Raw genomic sequence first — 12,460 nt, 5'->3', positions numbered from 1 at the left:
TGACCGCTCGACTGGAAGCGGCAACGTTTTGATCGATGGCCGCTATGTTTCGGGTGCAAAGGGGGCCGGTATCTCTCACGTCTGTACCGCTAAGAAGAGCTGCAGCGTCATGGAGTCCATAAACTGAACTGAAGGTATTATGATTGTGATGACGTGGCAGAGGGGGATCACAGCACTCGGGAGTAAGGATTTAAAGAACTCATCGATGTTGTTTTTTCTTTTTTTATAGGCATTAAATAAAAGCACTCATCTCTCTTATTTATGTGTTTTTAATGTATCTCATCGCTGGTTCTCTTCTTTTATCAGAGCCTCAATGCCTTTTATTCACTTCCAATGAGTACATATAGCACTTTGTTTTCATGGTGTGCACACTTTGGGTTTGTTCTGGATTAAATATGATGTCACTCATATCCATAGGCACACCCGTTGCCTCTCTACTGGTTTACATGATTGACCTGACACCACATGACTCCATACCAAGCTCATCATCATTCATCCATGTGTGAATGCATGTACTACAGGTACTCATAGTGTTGGTTCAAATATAATCTACAAATTAAAAGTCTCATTTATTCTTCTGCGCAGGTGAAGTTGGCAAACGTCCACGATGTTTGGAATTGTGTTGGAGAATTTAGATTCTTTTGTAAAAAGCCAGAAGACTGTGCGACAACAAACGTGAAGAGAGAAGTCAATTATGAATTCTAAAGAGCATTGACGTGTGAACCGTCTGAACGCCGCAGCAAATTCTGAACAGGAACAGATGCTGGAGATTATGTTTGGTATAATCCATTCAGCAGTTTGAAGTCAGTGTTAAATGTATATTCAGCAACTGTAACACGCTTTCTTCCCCCGCTTCTGAAATGCACCAAGAAGCAATGAATCAGACTCGGCTCTAACTTAATGCTTCCAGAGCAGCAGCTGAAACGGGAGCTCCTGAGTATTGTATACAAATACATTCAAATAATGAATGGCCTTAAGATAAACCAATAGCAACAATTAAGTATCCACAAGACTCCTGGGTTTCTATTTTTAACATAGAGGACACAACTAAAATAAAACACTCCCAGAAACAGCTCCCATCTGTATCGGAGGAAGTGAACAAGACATTCTTCACGACTGGTCAGCCGAAGCACATTACAGCCATCAAAGGAAGTACATCGCTTCTGTGCGTCTTCCAACCGTCACTCTGTGAACATGCCAGATTTCATTTCATGTGAAGTACACTGCCAGCGAGAGAAGTTATCTTCCTTCAAATTTGCATTTTATTCTACTTTCTTCCACTCACTTTCTCATGATAGTGGGAGGAAGACACACACACACACACACACACACACACACACACACACACACGTTTCCTCTCATTCACCTGAGCCTGCTCGCTGTGTGTGTGTGTGTGTGTGTGTGTGTGTGTGTGTGTGTGTGTGTATAATATATATATACTGTATTTTTAAATGCAGCTTCGGTTCAGATGACGCTGATGCTCACGCATCCAAAAAAAGAGGGCAATTAGAGCGTGTCTGCGACCATGCTTTGTGAACGACACACATAAACACACACAGGCACACATAAAACGCTCACACACACACACACACACACTCGTGCGGCAGATGGCTTGGAGAAAATGCCAGCAACGTACTGCACCGCTCAGCCCAGCAGACAGCGGTACCACAGTGTGTCGACGGAAAAAGTACATTGGCGAGAATTATTATAAAACACTATTTGTGTGTGTCTGTGTGTGTGTGTGTGTGTCTCTGTGTGTGTCTGAAACAACAACCGGACCAGCAGGAAGCACAGAACGCTCGTGAAAGCATGCATTGACCCCCTGGAGGGCGTAATTACAGCAACAATGACCAGCAGATCTTCCATACTGAAAGGACAGAAGCAGGCAATTACAGCTGAACGTCCTCCCAGGTTGAGGCCAAGGGAGAGAGGCAACGATGGATGGTGTGTGTGTGTCTCAGTGGGAGGCTAGAGGACTACAGGACAGGGACAGTGAGACCCATCTGCTGTTGGTTGCCCAATCCTCTCTCTATCTCTCTCTCTCGCTCTCCCAAATTAAATTGGCTTTATTGGCATGAATGTTGCAACAACAATATTGCCAAAGCATGAGACATAGCAACACAAAAAAAAAATACAATTCATATGGATGATAATAATAATATGACAGAAATAATTACATTGAAAGAAAGTACAGTTGTGTTTCTTGGGACACAATAAAAGGTGTGTGTGTGTGTGTTGGTCACTCACTGTCCCTCAGGTTGTGGCCTGATAGGACATATGGTGCAACAAGGTGGGCTGTGTTTCCTTCTCCTAGGAGGATTCTTAGTTGGGAAGATTCTCTGAAACCTTTGATCTGGGAGTCGAGCCGGTCCAATAAAGTCCATCTGTATTCTGTATATTTATCACACTTGAGGAGGAAGTGCATCTCTGTCTCAACCTCACCTGTCGAACAGTGACCACATATTCTGTTTTCTTTTAGTTGCCAAGGTCGGCCTTTTTCGATTGCCAATTGGTCACTGAGCCTGTACCTGTCTGTCTGTCTGTGGTGGTCACTGAGCCTGTACCTGTCTGTCTGTCTGTCTGTCTGTGGTGGTCACTGAGCCTGTACCTGTCTGTCTGTCTGTCTGTGGTGGTCACTGAGCCTGTACCTGTCTGTCTGTCTGTCTGTGGTGGTCACTGAGCCTGTACCTGTATGTCTGTCTGTCTGTCTGTCTGTGGTGGTCACTGAGCCTGTACCTGTCTGTCTGTCTGTCTGTCTGTCTGTGGTGGTCACTGAGCCTGTACCTGTATGTCTGTCTGTCTGTCTGTCTGTGGTGGTCACTGAGCCTGTACCTGTCTGTCTGTCTGTCTGTCTGTCTGTGGTGGTCACTGAGCCTGTACCTGTATGTCTGTCTGTCTGTCTGTCTGTGGTGGTCACTGAGCCTGTACCTGTCTGTCTGTCTGTCTGTCTGTGGTGGTCACTGAGCCTGTACCTGTCTGTCTGTCTCTGCTTCTTACCTCTGACAGAAAAGAGATATTCTGCCAATTCATAATCTCTTTTTAGGATAACATTCTAATCTACTTTGACTTTCAGTTTCTTTTTTCCAATGTTCCAAATATGTTTCTTTGCTTTTCTTTATAAGTGCGTTTACTGGTATTTGTAAAGCAGTGTTGGTGTGAGACTGGTCCTGGTTCTGCCGTGTTAGTCTCAGCACCAACTGACTCAGGAGACTCTTTTCTGGGTTCAGCTCTTGGCTCTGGAGGGCTTTAAAATGGAGGGTGTCTTGTGAACTTGTTTGAAGGTGATTCCAAAAATTGAGTGCTTGTTTGTTAATGTTTATTATAAGGGGATATCTGCCTAATTCTGCCCTACATGCATTTGTTGGTGTTTTTCTTTGAACGTTTAGGGCTTCATGTAGGGTGTTTGTCCCATCTAGTGTAGCTATGGTGACTGAGTGGACCCCAAACTTCACTACCATACAGCGCAATGGGCTTGATCACATTATCAAAAATCTTACACCAGATTTTGATTGGAATTTGGATATTATAACATTTTATTTTAATTGCATAGAGGGCTCTTCTGGCCTTTTCTTTTAGTGCATTCACTGCCAGGCTGAAAATCCCTGAGGCTGTAATAGTCAGACCCAGATAGGTGTAACTCATGGTTTGTTCTATGGTGGTACTTCCTAGAGTAACATGTTTTTTTTGTTCTCTCTCTCTCTCTCTCTCTAAAGCAGTAAATCACCGCACCATTGTATGTGAGCATGTGTGCGTGTGTCCTGACCTTCTCTCGCCAGTGGAGGATGCCAATAATGCCGAGGATGAAGACGCACACTCCGATCAGCGCGACGGCCGTCAGCAGCACGCTGTTGCTAGGAGTCAGGTACAACTTAGCGCTCCAACTTGAGAGAGAATGGGAGAGGGGGAGAGAGAGAGAGAGAGAGAGAGAGAGAGAGAGAGAGAGAGAGAGAGAGAGAGAGAGAGAGAGAGAGAGAGGGAGACAAAACACTTGCCATATGCCGTTTTATCTGACAGAAAAAACAACAACAACGTAATTACCAAATGGCACACATTAATGGAGATTGTGTCCTCATTACGCTAAAAATAAATAAATGAACATCTCGTTCACTTTCTTGCCGCAGCCGAACAGAATGAAGCGCCGCCGCTCTCTTTTCGACCGCTTTGATATATCAAATTTGTCGTCTCGCAATCTGTAAGCGTGAGAAGAATGCCCAGGCACCTGCTTCTTCGTGTTGAACGTCGCTCGCGGCGCGCTTGTAGGTGTGTGTCTGTGCTGGCAAATACACAGTGTTGTGTGGTTATACGGGGGAGGGTGCTCACATGTGTGTGTGCGTGTGTGTGTTTGTGTGTGTTGGATAGCCATCTGGAGCGCCTCCCGGGGTTTGAGCTACATGTGAACAACGTCATGAAAACACGAGAACACATGCTCTGTGTGTGTGTGTGTGTGTGTGTGTGTGTCAACAGATTATTTTGTAAAGACGGCACCACGAAGACACTATCCGTGTTGCGTCACATTAACTTGAATATGTCGTTTAGTGCCTTCGAGATGAGGCCTGAAATCGCTGAATGGTATCCTTAGCAACAAGCGTCAACGGGGCTCCCAGCAAATTACACTGCTGTGAACAAGCAAAAGAGGATTTGCAGTGTGACCCATCTTTGCCGCGCTGGATCTGCGAGTGCAAGTGTTTGCGTACCTGCGGGGCTGGTTGTTTGGGAAGGGGATGACGATGAGCTGAGAGTTGGGAATGATGGCCGTCCACTCCTTCTTCCTTATTTCCTGAAAAGACACAGGAAATGCTTGAACTGGGTCTGCACATGCATGGTAACGCATTGTGAGCAAGGATACCAGCCAGAGGAAGGACATGTGAAGGGGTCTTGGGACAAACCGTAACGAATGCAGAGTTTTAAACTAGTGGCACTGCAAGAAAGTCGGTGTGTAAATAGACCAGAAACAGAACAGCACAAATATGTGCCAGACAATTAATTTTCAATCAAAAACAACTAAACAGTTCAACGGTTGCCCCTACAGTATATTACAAAAAGTATTGCTGTATCTGATGCTCCTAAATTTTATTGAAATAAATTCAATAGTAACTTGAATAGTGCATGGCTCCATTTACAGCTGAAATATTGTAAATCGTGTGTGTTAATCTGTAGATAAGTCAAATTACAACCAGCAGAAATGTCTTTTCATGGTCTCAGAGCACATGTAACAAACAGAACGGGTGGATATGGTAAGATATCTATATATGGTCAACATCTACAGTTTAAACATTCTGTACATATTGTGCAATTTATTAGAAATGTGCTCAGGCCATATTCTAATTTATTTAAAAAATGTAGGCCATTTAAAAAAAAAAAAAGGCAGTTGGGGTCCGCGTGCATTCGTTTGACCAACATGGCAGATTCCCATAGGAACACAAAGACTCTCAATATGCATGTTAAGTCCTCTGGGGCAGAAGAGTCGGGCCCCATGGTTTTCCTTAGCTGCTGTGGAGCGGCTATTTTTAAGCTGTGTGTTTACCACAGACAACCTGCTACATGTAATAGATGACTGTGGGGAGCAACGCAGTTTTCTTTCCGAGCGTGCGCATGTCTGCATGCGTGGTTTCAGTATTTCTGTTGCCGGGCGCTCTTGCGAGAGAGAGTTCATCCGTCTGCAGAACAACAAGCCATGAGCCCAGTGACCTCTAGATCAAACACGCATCGCCTTCTCTCGCCCTGTGACTTCACTCTTTGGGCTGCGTGCGTCTGGCTCGCATCCCCTGTTTGGATCCCATCCCATCTGTCTGTCCGTCCGTCTGTCTGTCTGCCTGTCTGTCCGTCCAGGTACAGTTAGACAACGTGAGAGGACACCGGGTGTGTTGGACTGGGCGTGTAGTGGCGGTTCGGACGAGGAGTTCACCATCAGCTCTCAAGTTGCAGTGAGCCGAAAAAAAACATTTTTACAGCAGCGCTGTGTTTGACAGCAGTTTGACTTTGCACAAGTTCAGAGGTTCATTTTGAGTACTTTGCCGCCTTGAGGCACAACACCCAACGAGGACGTCTGACATCGGACTGACACAGACTGTATTTAACCTCTGCATGGCACAGGAAAAGCCCAGCGTCATCAACACTTTCTGTTGGCTCTCTGCCGAGTCCTATATTGTCTCACGTCCTGGTGTAGCTACTGGTCAGGCTCATTAGAGGTGAAGAGTGCAGCGAGATAAACAAGGGAAGGGGCGTCATATTAATGAAGTCAACGCTCTAATCACGCTTGGAGCAGTGAGGAATTCACATTCCCGCATTTGGCAGAATCTGGAAATGCCGCTGCTCTTTAAATCGTGGCTCTCCGTTTCCTCATCAGTCGAGAGGAGCCACATCTCGCAGCTATGTCGAATACGCTCGCGACAAACGGCAGGCGCTCTCCACGTAACGAGCACATTCCCGCCGCCAGCCATTGTCGCTTAGCTCTTGGAAAGCGCCGCCGCCGTCGTTGCGGCAACCGGCGGGGGAGCAGAGCTGGAGACGAGTCAGCCGCCGCCTCCGCCGCCGCTGCCTGGGAGCGGATCCGAACTGGCTGTTTGGAAGAGAAAAGTGTTCCCAAGTCTTCAGAGAGAGGAACTCTGGTACAAAGCCAGGGAAACTGGCACACTTTCGAGAGAGCAGCTACAGAGATGGAGGGTGAAAGAGAGAGACACAAGTAGGGGACTGATTAGTGAAGTAAACCACTTTGAGCAGCAAAGGGAGTCCCCTGGGTGGAAGATAAGCGAATAGGAGGAGAGAGACTCACAGAGAGGGAAGGGAAGGGGAGGTGGGGGTAATAAAAGAGAGGAATGATTGGACGGATGATGGAAGATATCCGAGTAGATTTAACAAAACCTCTATGAAACAGCAGGCAGAAACTCTCAAAGGGCGCAGCGAGGGAGACAATGAAGCAGGACACATGTAAGGACCTGAGAAAACAAAAATGAGAGAGAGAACCAAACCTGCCGACTGAGCAGAGAGGTCAGGATTGATCCTCTTTCCCAAAGAGCTTTCTAAAGCTTCTGCTCCTCATTACAGGTAGATTCAAGTTACTCCACACCCTAGCCCCTCTGGGTAGAAAAAAAAACCTGCCCAGCATTACGGGCCGCATCTTTTGGCATTCATTAATTCAGTTTGGAGAAGGAATGAGGAGGAGGAGGAGGAGGAGGAGGAGGAGGAGGGAGGAAAAAAAAGGTCACATTAATTTGCGTAGGGAAAAGGAGTAAGCGGAAAAGGGGACAACAAAGCTTGTTTGAGACGAGTGTTCTCGGAGCACGACAGCTTCGGAGTCGCAGACCGCTCCATCTGCAATTCTAATCAGCTGCTTGACGAAAATCTTGGTACCGCATGGGAGGGAGGGAAAAGAAAAAGGGCCCTGTCGCGCCTAATATTCAGTGTGACAAGTGCAACGTGAGACAGTGTGATAACACAGAGATGGAGATGAATGCAGAGACAGTGAGAGAGCAGAACTTCAGAGCACCGACATTTGAAGTAGTGGAGTGTAGAAATGTGGCTAACGAATAGATTAAAAACACAAGCACAATCAATTATTTACTATATTAATATAACATTGGCTTGTAGTGTGACAGGAGGCGCACATTGGCCTCAAGCAGAGAGTCACTCATACAGTACATCCTTTGCTCGCAGGGTTGTTCAACAGATGAATTACAAAGTAAAGCCGGCGGGTTGTTGATACTTCTGTTCAAGGGGAGGTCGCTGCACCTTTATTAATACCTCGAGTGAGGTCACCCCACATAGGATGTGGAATCTATCTTCCCAAAAGAAACTGTCTATTCAACCCCTCCTCTCCTCTTTAAAGCTACTAAGAGGAGTTTTACTTTGCGGTGAATTTGACGGTCCCTGTGGACAAAAGCGGTAGTGTTTTTGACCTTTTACTGCTGCAGGCGTGTGACAGTCTGTTCCGCTAAGTCCTGGTTCCGGTTCTCCTGTGCCTCCCTTCCCTCTAACGGGCCCAGCAATACGGCAGCATGGTGCCGGTGTTGGCTCCCAGCGGGGACCGGAGGAGCAGCAAGGCAAAGCTCTGCTCCTGGCCCCAGTCCATTTCAGGCTGGTAGCCCCCGGAGGCCCCGCTGGAGTCTGAGCTGGAGGAGTTTCCGGTGAACAGATATGATTTTGTCTCGATTTTGCCAGAATCAAAGCCGGAGGCACCGACGACAAGCATTAATATTAACTGTAGAAATAGACAACCTTGTTGCTGATGGTCCTTGTCATATAGTGGCCTCACTATTAAATGTAGACTGTGTCATCATCAGTCAAAAGTTCCTCACAGTAACTTCAATCACAAATAAAGAGATTTTTCCTCAGCGCCATTTCACTGCCCAATCTGGCCTCACATATGCCGTTGTGTTGATCTTGCCCAAATTGGAATCTTTTGATGGCTGACGCAAACTAAAAGAAATATGCAACTTAGAATACAAAACGTCTTGCTTGTGGATAGGATCCATATGCTCCTGCAAACCAAATGCTTCCAATAAAAGTTTGGAAAGAACGAAGAACCTATTTTGATCAATAATTTACATGAAGTAATAAGAAAAGAAAAACATTTTGTGGACAATAGGTTTTTCCCATACTCTTGTGCTTCCCTCATTTGCATTTTGAATTGATATAAATACCAGTTATCAGATGTGCTGAATATTAAAAACAAACCTCAACCATGCATTTTAAATGCTTTTGCAGGCTTTTGCTCCTGCCATTGAAAAGACAAGAAAATACATGGAGGGAAAATCCCTCTTCCGAATCTTCACACAATACCCTTCAAACACGTCTCACAATCCTCAGAGCACATGTGTAACATCCAGCTTTTGTGAAATAGATTATTTATATTACACACATATATATATATATATATATATATATATATATATATATATATATATAAATAATATAAATAAATGTTATATATATATTCTATAATATATATATATAATATTATATACTGTATATATATATATGTTATATCTATAATATAAATATATATTCTATAATATATATATATATATATATATATATATCTTATGACTTTTAACATCATTAGGCTGACAATTAATTAGTCCATCATTTCAGAGTTTTCTAGTTCTTAACATCATGATCCCGACTGGTCAGATTTGTAAAACACACATTTTGATGCATGTTACGCTCACAGGGTTGTAGTTTTTTTGTGTAATTTCTCTGTCTGCTGCAAGTCTCAACGACACCTCTATGCATGCATCCCTCTCAAATTCTGTGAGACCGTGCAGCCGGTAACGGCGTGCAGGTAACAGAACCCCTCGTATAGTTCCTCACCGTCTCTCCAGATGGTCGGGGGATGCCGACGAATAGGTGATCCAGGAAGTTGGCGCTCCGTCCGAGGCCCAGCACAGTGTAGGGCAGCTGGAGGGAGAAGTGAGCCGACTGGCTCAACTGACCGGCTGCAGGAGGGGAGAGAGAGAGAGAATCGGGTTTTTTTATGTTATAAAAGCCTCTTTTCAAAAGAGCATTTTGGCCCCAGTGCTTTGCTTTTATTTATTTATGTTAAATCATGGTCCCCAGCGGACGCATCCTGCAGTTTGGTGATACCCTTCCTTTTGGTTACCATCAGTTTGATAACTACACAATTACATTTCCAGAGCTGTGTCCTAATGACTGATGATGACCTGACTTTTCCTCCCGCGCCACAACAAGGTTTCTATTTGCTGTTTTTCTTTATTTGTATTGATTTACTGCCATGAACTTTGGCGCACACACTCAAGTTCCACTCGAGATGAACTGTAATACCTTTAAATGACCGCTTAACTTTTCATCTAATCCCAGCAAAAAATAATTGCCATTTCTAACCTGCTAAATTCAGGTGGCAAACAAAGTGCCTGCGACACAGCAAGAGCACTTAATCAACATCATCATCTGTACTTCTCCAAGGTATGACATAGTGGGCATTGTATAAATGTAAACTCGGAGCCGGAGAATGTTAAAAACATATGAATATAACATATTTATATATCAATATATAAAAAACACACATGGCACATGTTGATGTTTTTTTAAAGACTCGTCGTAATTCCTGCGTCCAACTTCTATGCGTCTCATAAATATTTAGTGCCTTGCTTCCCCTTTTTAATTTCTGTGAACAAAGCAGCCCATAAGCTCTGCACATGTCATGACTTCGCTGCTTATTACAGCTGATTAACTTGCCAGCTGTGTATGTAAACGTACCCCCCCCCCCCCCCCCACCGTTTGCTTTTTTAGCTGCAACGTCCCTGCTTTCCCTAAGGAACCATTAAAGTTTGAGGTAACACAATCAGCTCTGGCCTAACCCATCATATGCTGCTGCAGGGAGAGCGGAGCAGTTCTCCAACAGACTGCTTCAGCTCCGCTTCACAAGGACAGATACAGGAGAACATCATTTCTGACACAGGAGAACATTCCTGATACAAGAGAACATTCCTGATACAGGAGAACATACAGGAGAACATTCCTGATACAGGAGAACATCATTCCTGATACAGGAGAACATTCCTGATACAGGAGAACATACAGGAGAACATTCCTGATACAGGAGAACATCATTCCTGATACAGGAGAACATTCCTGATACAGGAGAACATCATTCCTGATACAGGAGAACATTCCTGATACAGGAGAACATACAGGAGAACATTCCTGATACAGGAGAACATTCCTGCCCACTGCTATTAGACTTTATAATAAATCTCCTCTGGCCAGATCCTCCTCAAATTGAACATCAATAAACCTTGCACCACTGTCACTTTAGATACACTGTATACACTTTCATTTTATTTATTATTTTCATTTCCTTTATTATTATTTAAATTCTTAAATGTAATATGTCTTGCTATTTTATTTTATTGTATTGTATATTTGTAAAAAAGGTTTCGCTACCGCTTCACGTAATATTTCCTCCTGGGGGATGAATAAAGTAAAATCTAACCTAATACCGTAGTACCTTTGAGTCTCGTACGAGTGAACGCAATGAGAGGGACGGCATTGTGAGACCTCGTCTTCTGACATGAACAAGCATCATGAAAGATACAAATCAGAGGGAGACATCTGAGGCCAGTCCAACACCTGTCCTCTCTCCCTCCTTACTTACTTACTATTCTAATCCATCCCTTAGTCTCCTGTTTTCTCCTCTCCTCTGACACGCCGCTCCGACTTGGCCTTTTTTGTTTCGTCTCTCTCTCTCTTCTCTCCCCCCCCCCCATAGCTGCTGTATCTCGCCCACGCCACCCAACTCTGCCAAGTGCAGCCGACATAAATCAACCTCTACGTGGTAAACAAAGCGAGGGAAGGATAGAAAGAGAGAGAGAGGGAGAGGGGTGGAAGAAGCAAGAGAGCGAGAGAGTGAAAGCCTTGAGGCAGCCAGTGATCAGAACTAATGTGGATGGACTGCGTATTGCAGGCCGAGAGGAGCACAACAGCTTTGCTTCTCTCTTGATTCGTATTAATCTATGGCTGACCTCAGTTCAGTTAAAAACTAAAACAAACAAAAAAGAGATTTGTCCAGTTCATTTTTGGCCACCTCAGCGGAACCAGGGTCATCCCCGTGAAGCTCAGTGCAGCTCAATGTTTCACAGCTATTTTTATTCTCTTTCATCGTGCACAAATAAAGCGAGCCTCTTTACCGCGGGATCGTCACAAAATAGGGGCACAAGTGAGTCATTTGAGGTAAAACCAGCAGTGGCTAGTCTATGTATCGTACGTATTGTATGCTAGTGGAATAAAAGCGTGTCCATGATGCTGCACCGGCCGCTCTGAACGCTGAATAGACGCAACGACTTTTTGCCATCTTCCTCCCTACAAAGCTTTTCATCAGCTCTCTCTTCATCTCGCTAAATTTATCTCACTTGCTGCCATCGTCCCGAGTGTTCCCTTTTTTGTTGGTGCTCGGTTGCTGTGTGTTGCAAAGAGGCAGCATAATTGCTTTAATCGCACAGGAGAGAGAGAGAGAGTGGGAGACGGACAGAAATATTGTCCGTTTACAGGAAGAGCTGGGCAGTGTTTCATGGACATTGACTTGTTCTGGGCAGCACAAAGCCCTGGCTTCTAACAGACATTTCACATGAATCCTGGGGTGTCTGACATTTACTGAGTGTGTGTGATAGAGTGTGTGTGTACAAGCATTGTACCAGAGCAGTAAAGTGGAGACGGAAGGAAGATGAAAAGGGGAAGAGATAGACAACTGTTGCCTTTTAGCCATGCCAGCAGTGTCTAATGGCAACGTCCTTGTTCAGTCCGTCCACCACTCTGAAATATCTAATAACAACTTTTGATGCCACAAAAGGAACTTTTCCCGCAGCGCAAACGTTTATATCTTTTTGGTTTCAACTACACTATTGGCTGGATTGACATGACATTTGGTACAGACATTCATGGTGCCCAGAGGATGGCCACTAACGACTTTTCATCTAGTGCCACCAGCAGGTCTTTAGTTATGGAG

At 44.6% G+C, this 12,460-nt stretch overlaps 1 protein-coding gene across 1 annotated transcript in view; it reads right to left on the bottom strand.

Annotated features, from left to right (window-relative positions):
• The window catches only part of itfg1 (integrin alpha FG-GAP repeat containing 1), a 114,875-nt gene that overhangs the window by 5,892 nt on the left and 96,523 nt on the right, over positions 1–12,460 (bottom strand). The window contains exons 15-17 of the mRNA XM_034559617.1: positions 9,310–9,434; positions 4,695–4,777; positions 3,764–3,881 (exon numbers count right to left, since the gene is read on the bottom strand). Coding sequence (XP_034415508.1) covers positions 3,764–3,881; positions 4,695–4,777; positions 9,310–9,434 — 326 coding nt within the window. The remainder of the gene's footprint in view (positions 1–3,763; positions 3,882–4,694; positions 4,778–9,309; positions 9,435–12,460) is intronic.

This window comes from Cyclopterus lumpus, chromosome 3 (assembly GCF_009769545.1).
Source record: "Cyclopterus lumpus isolate fCycLum1 chromosome 3, fCycLum1.pri, whole genome shotgun sequence".
Classification (NCBI taxonomy): Eukaryota; Metazoa; Chordata; class Actinopteri; order Perciformes; family Cyclopteridae; genus Cyclopterus; species Cyclopterus lumpus.
This window is presented reverse-complemented; position numbering and strand designations above follow the sequence as displayed.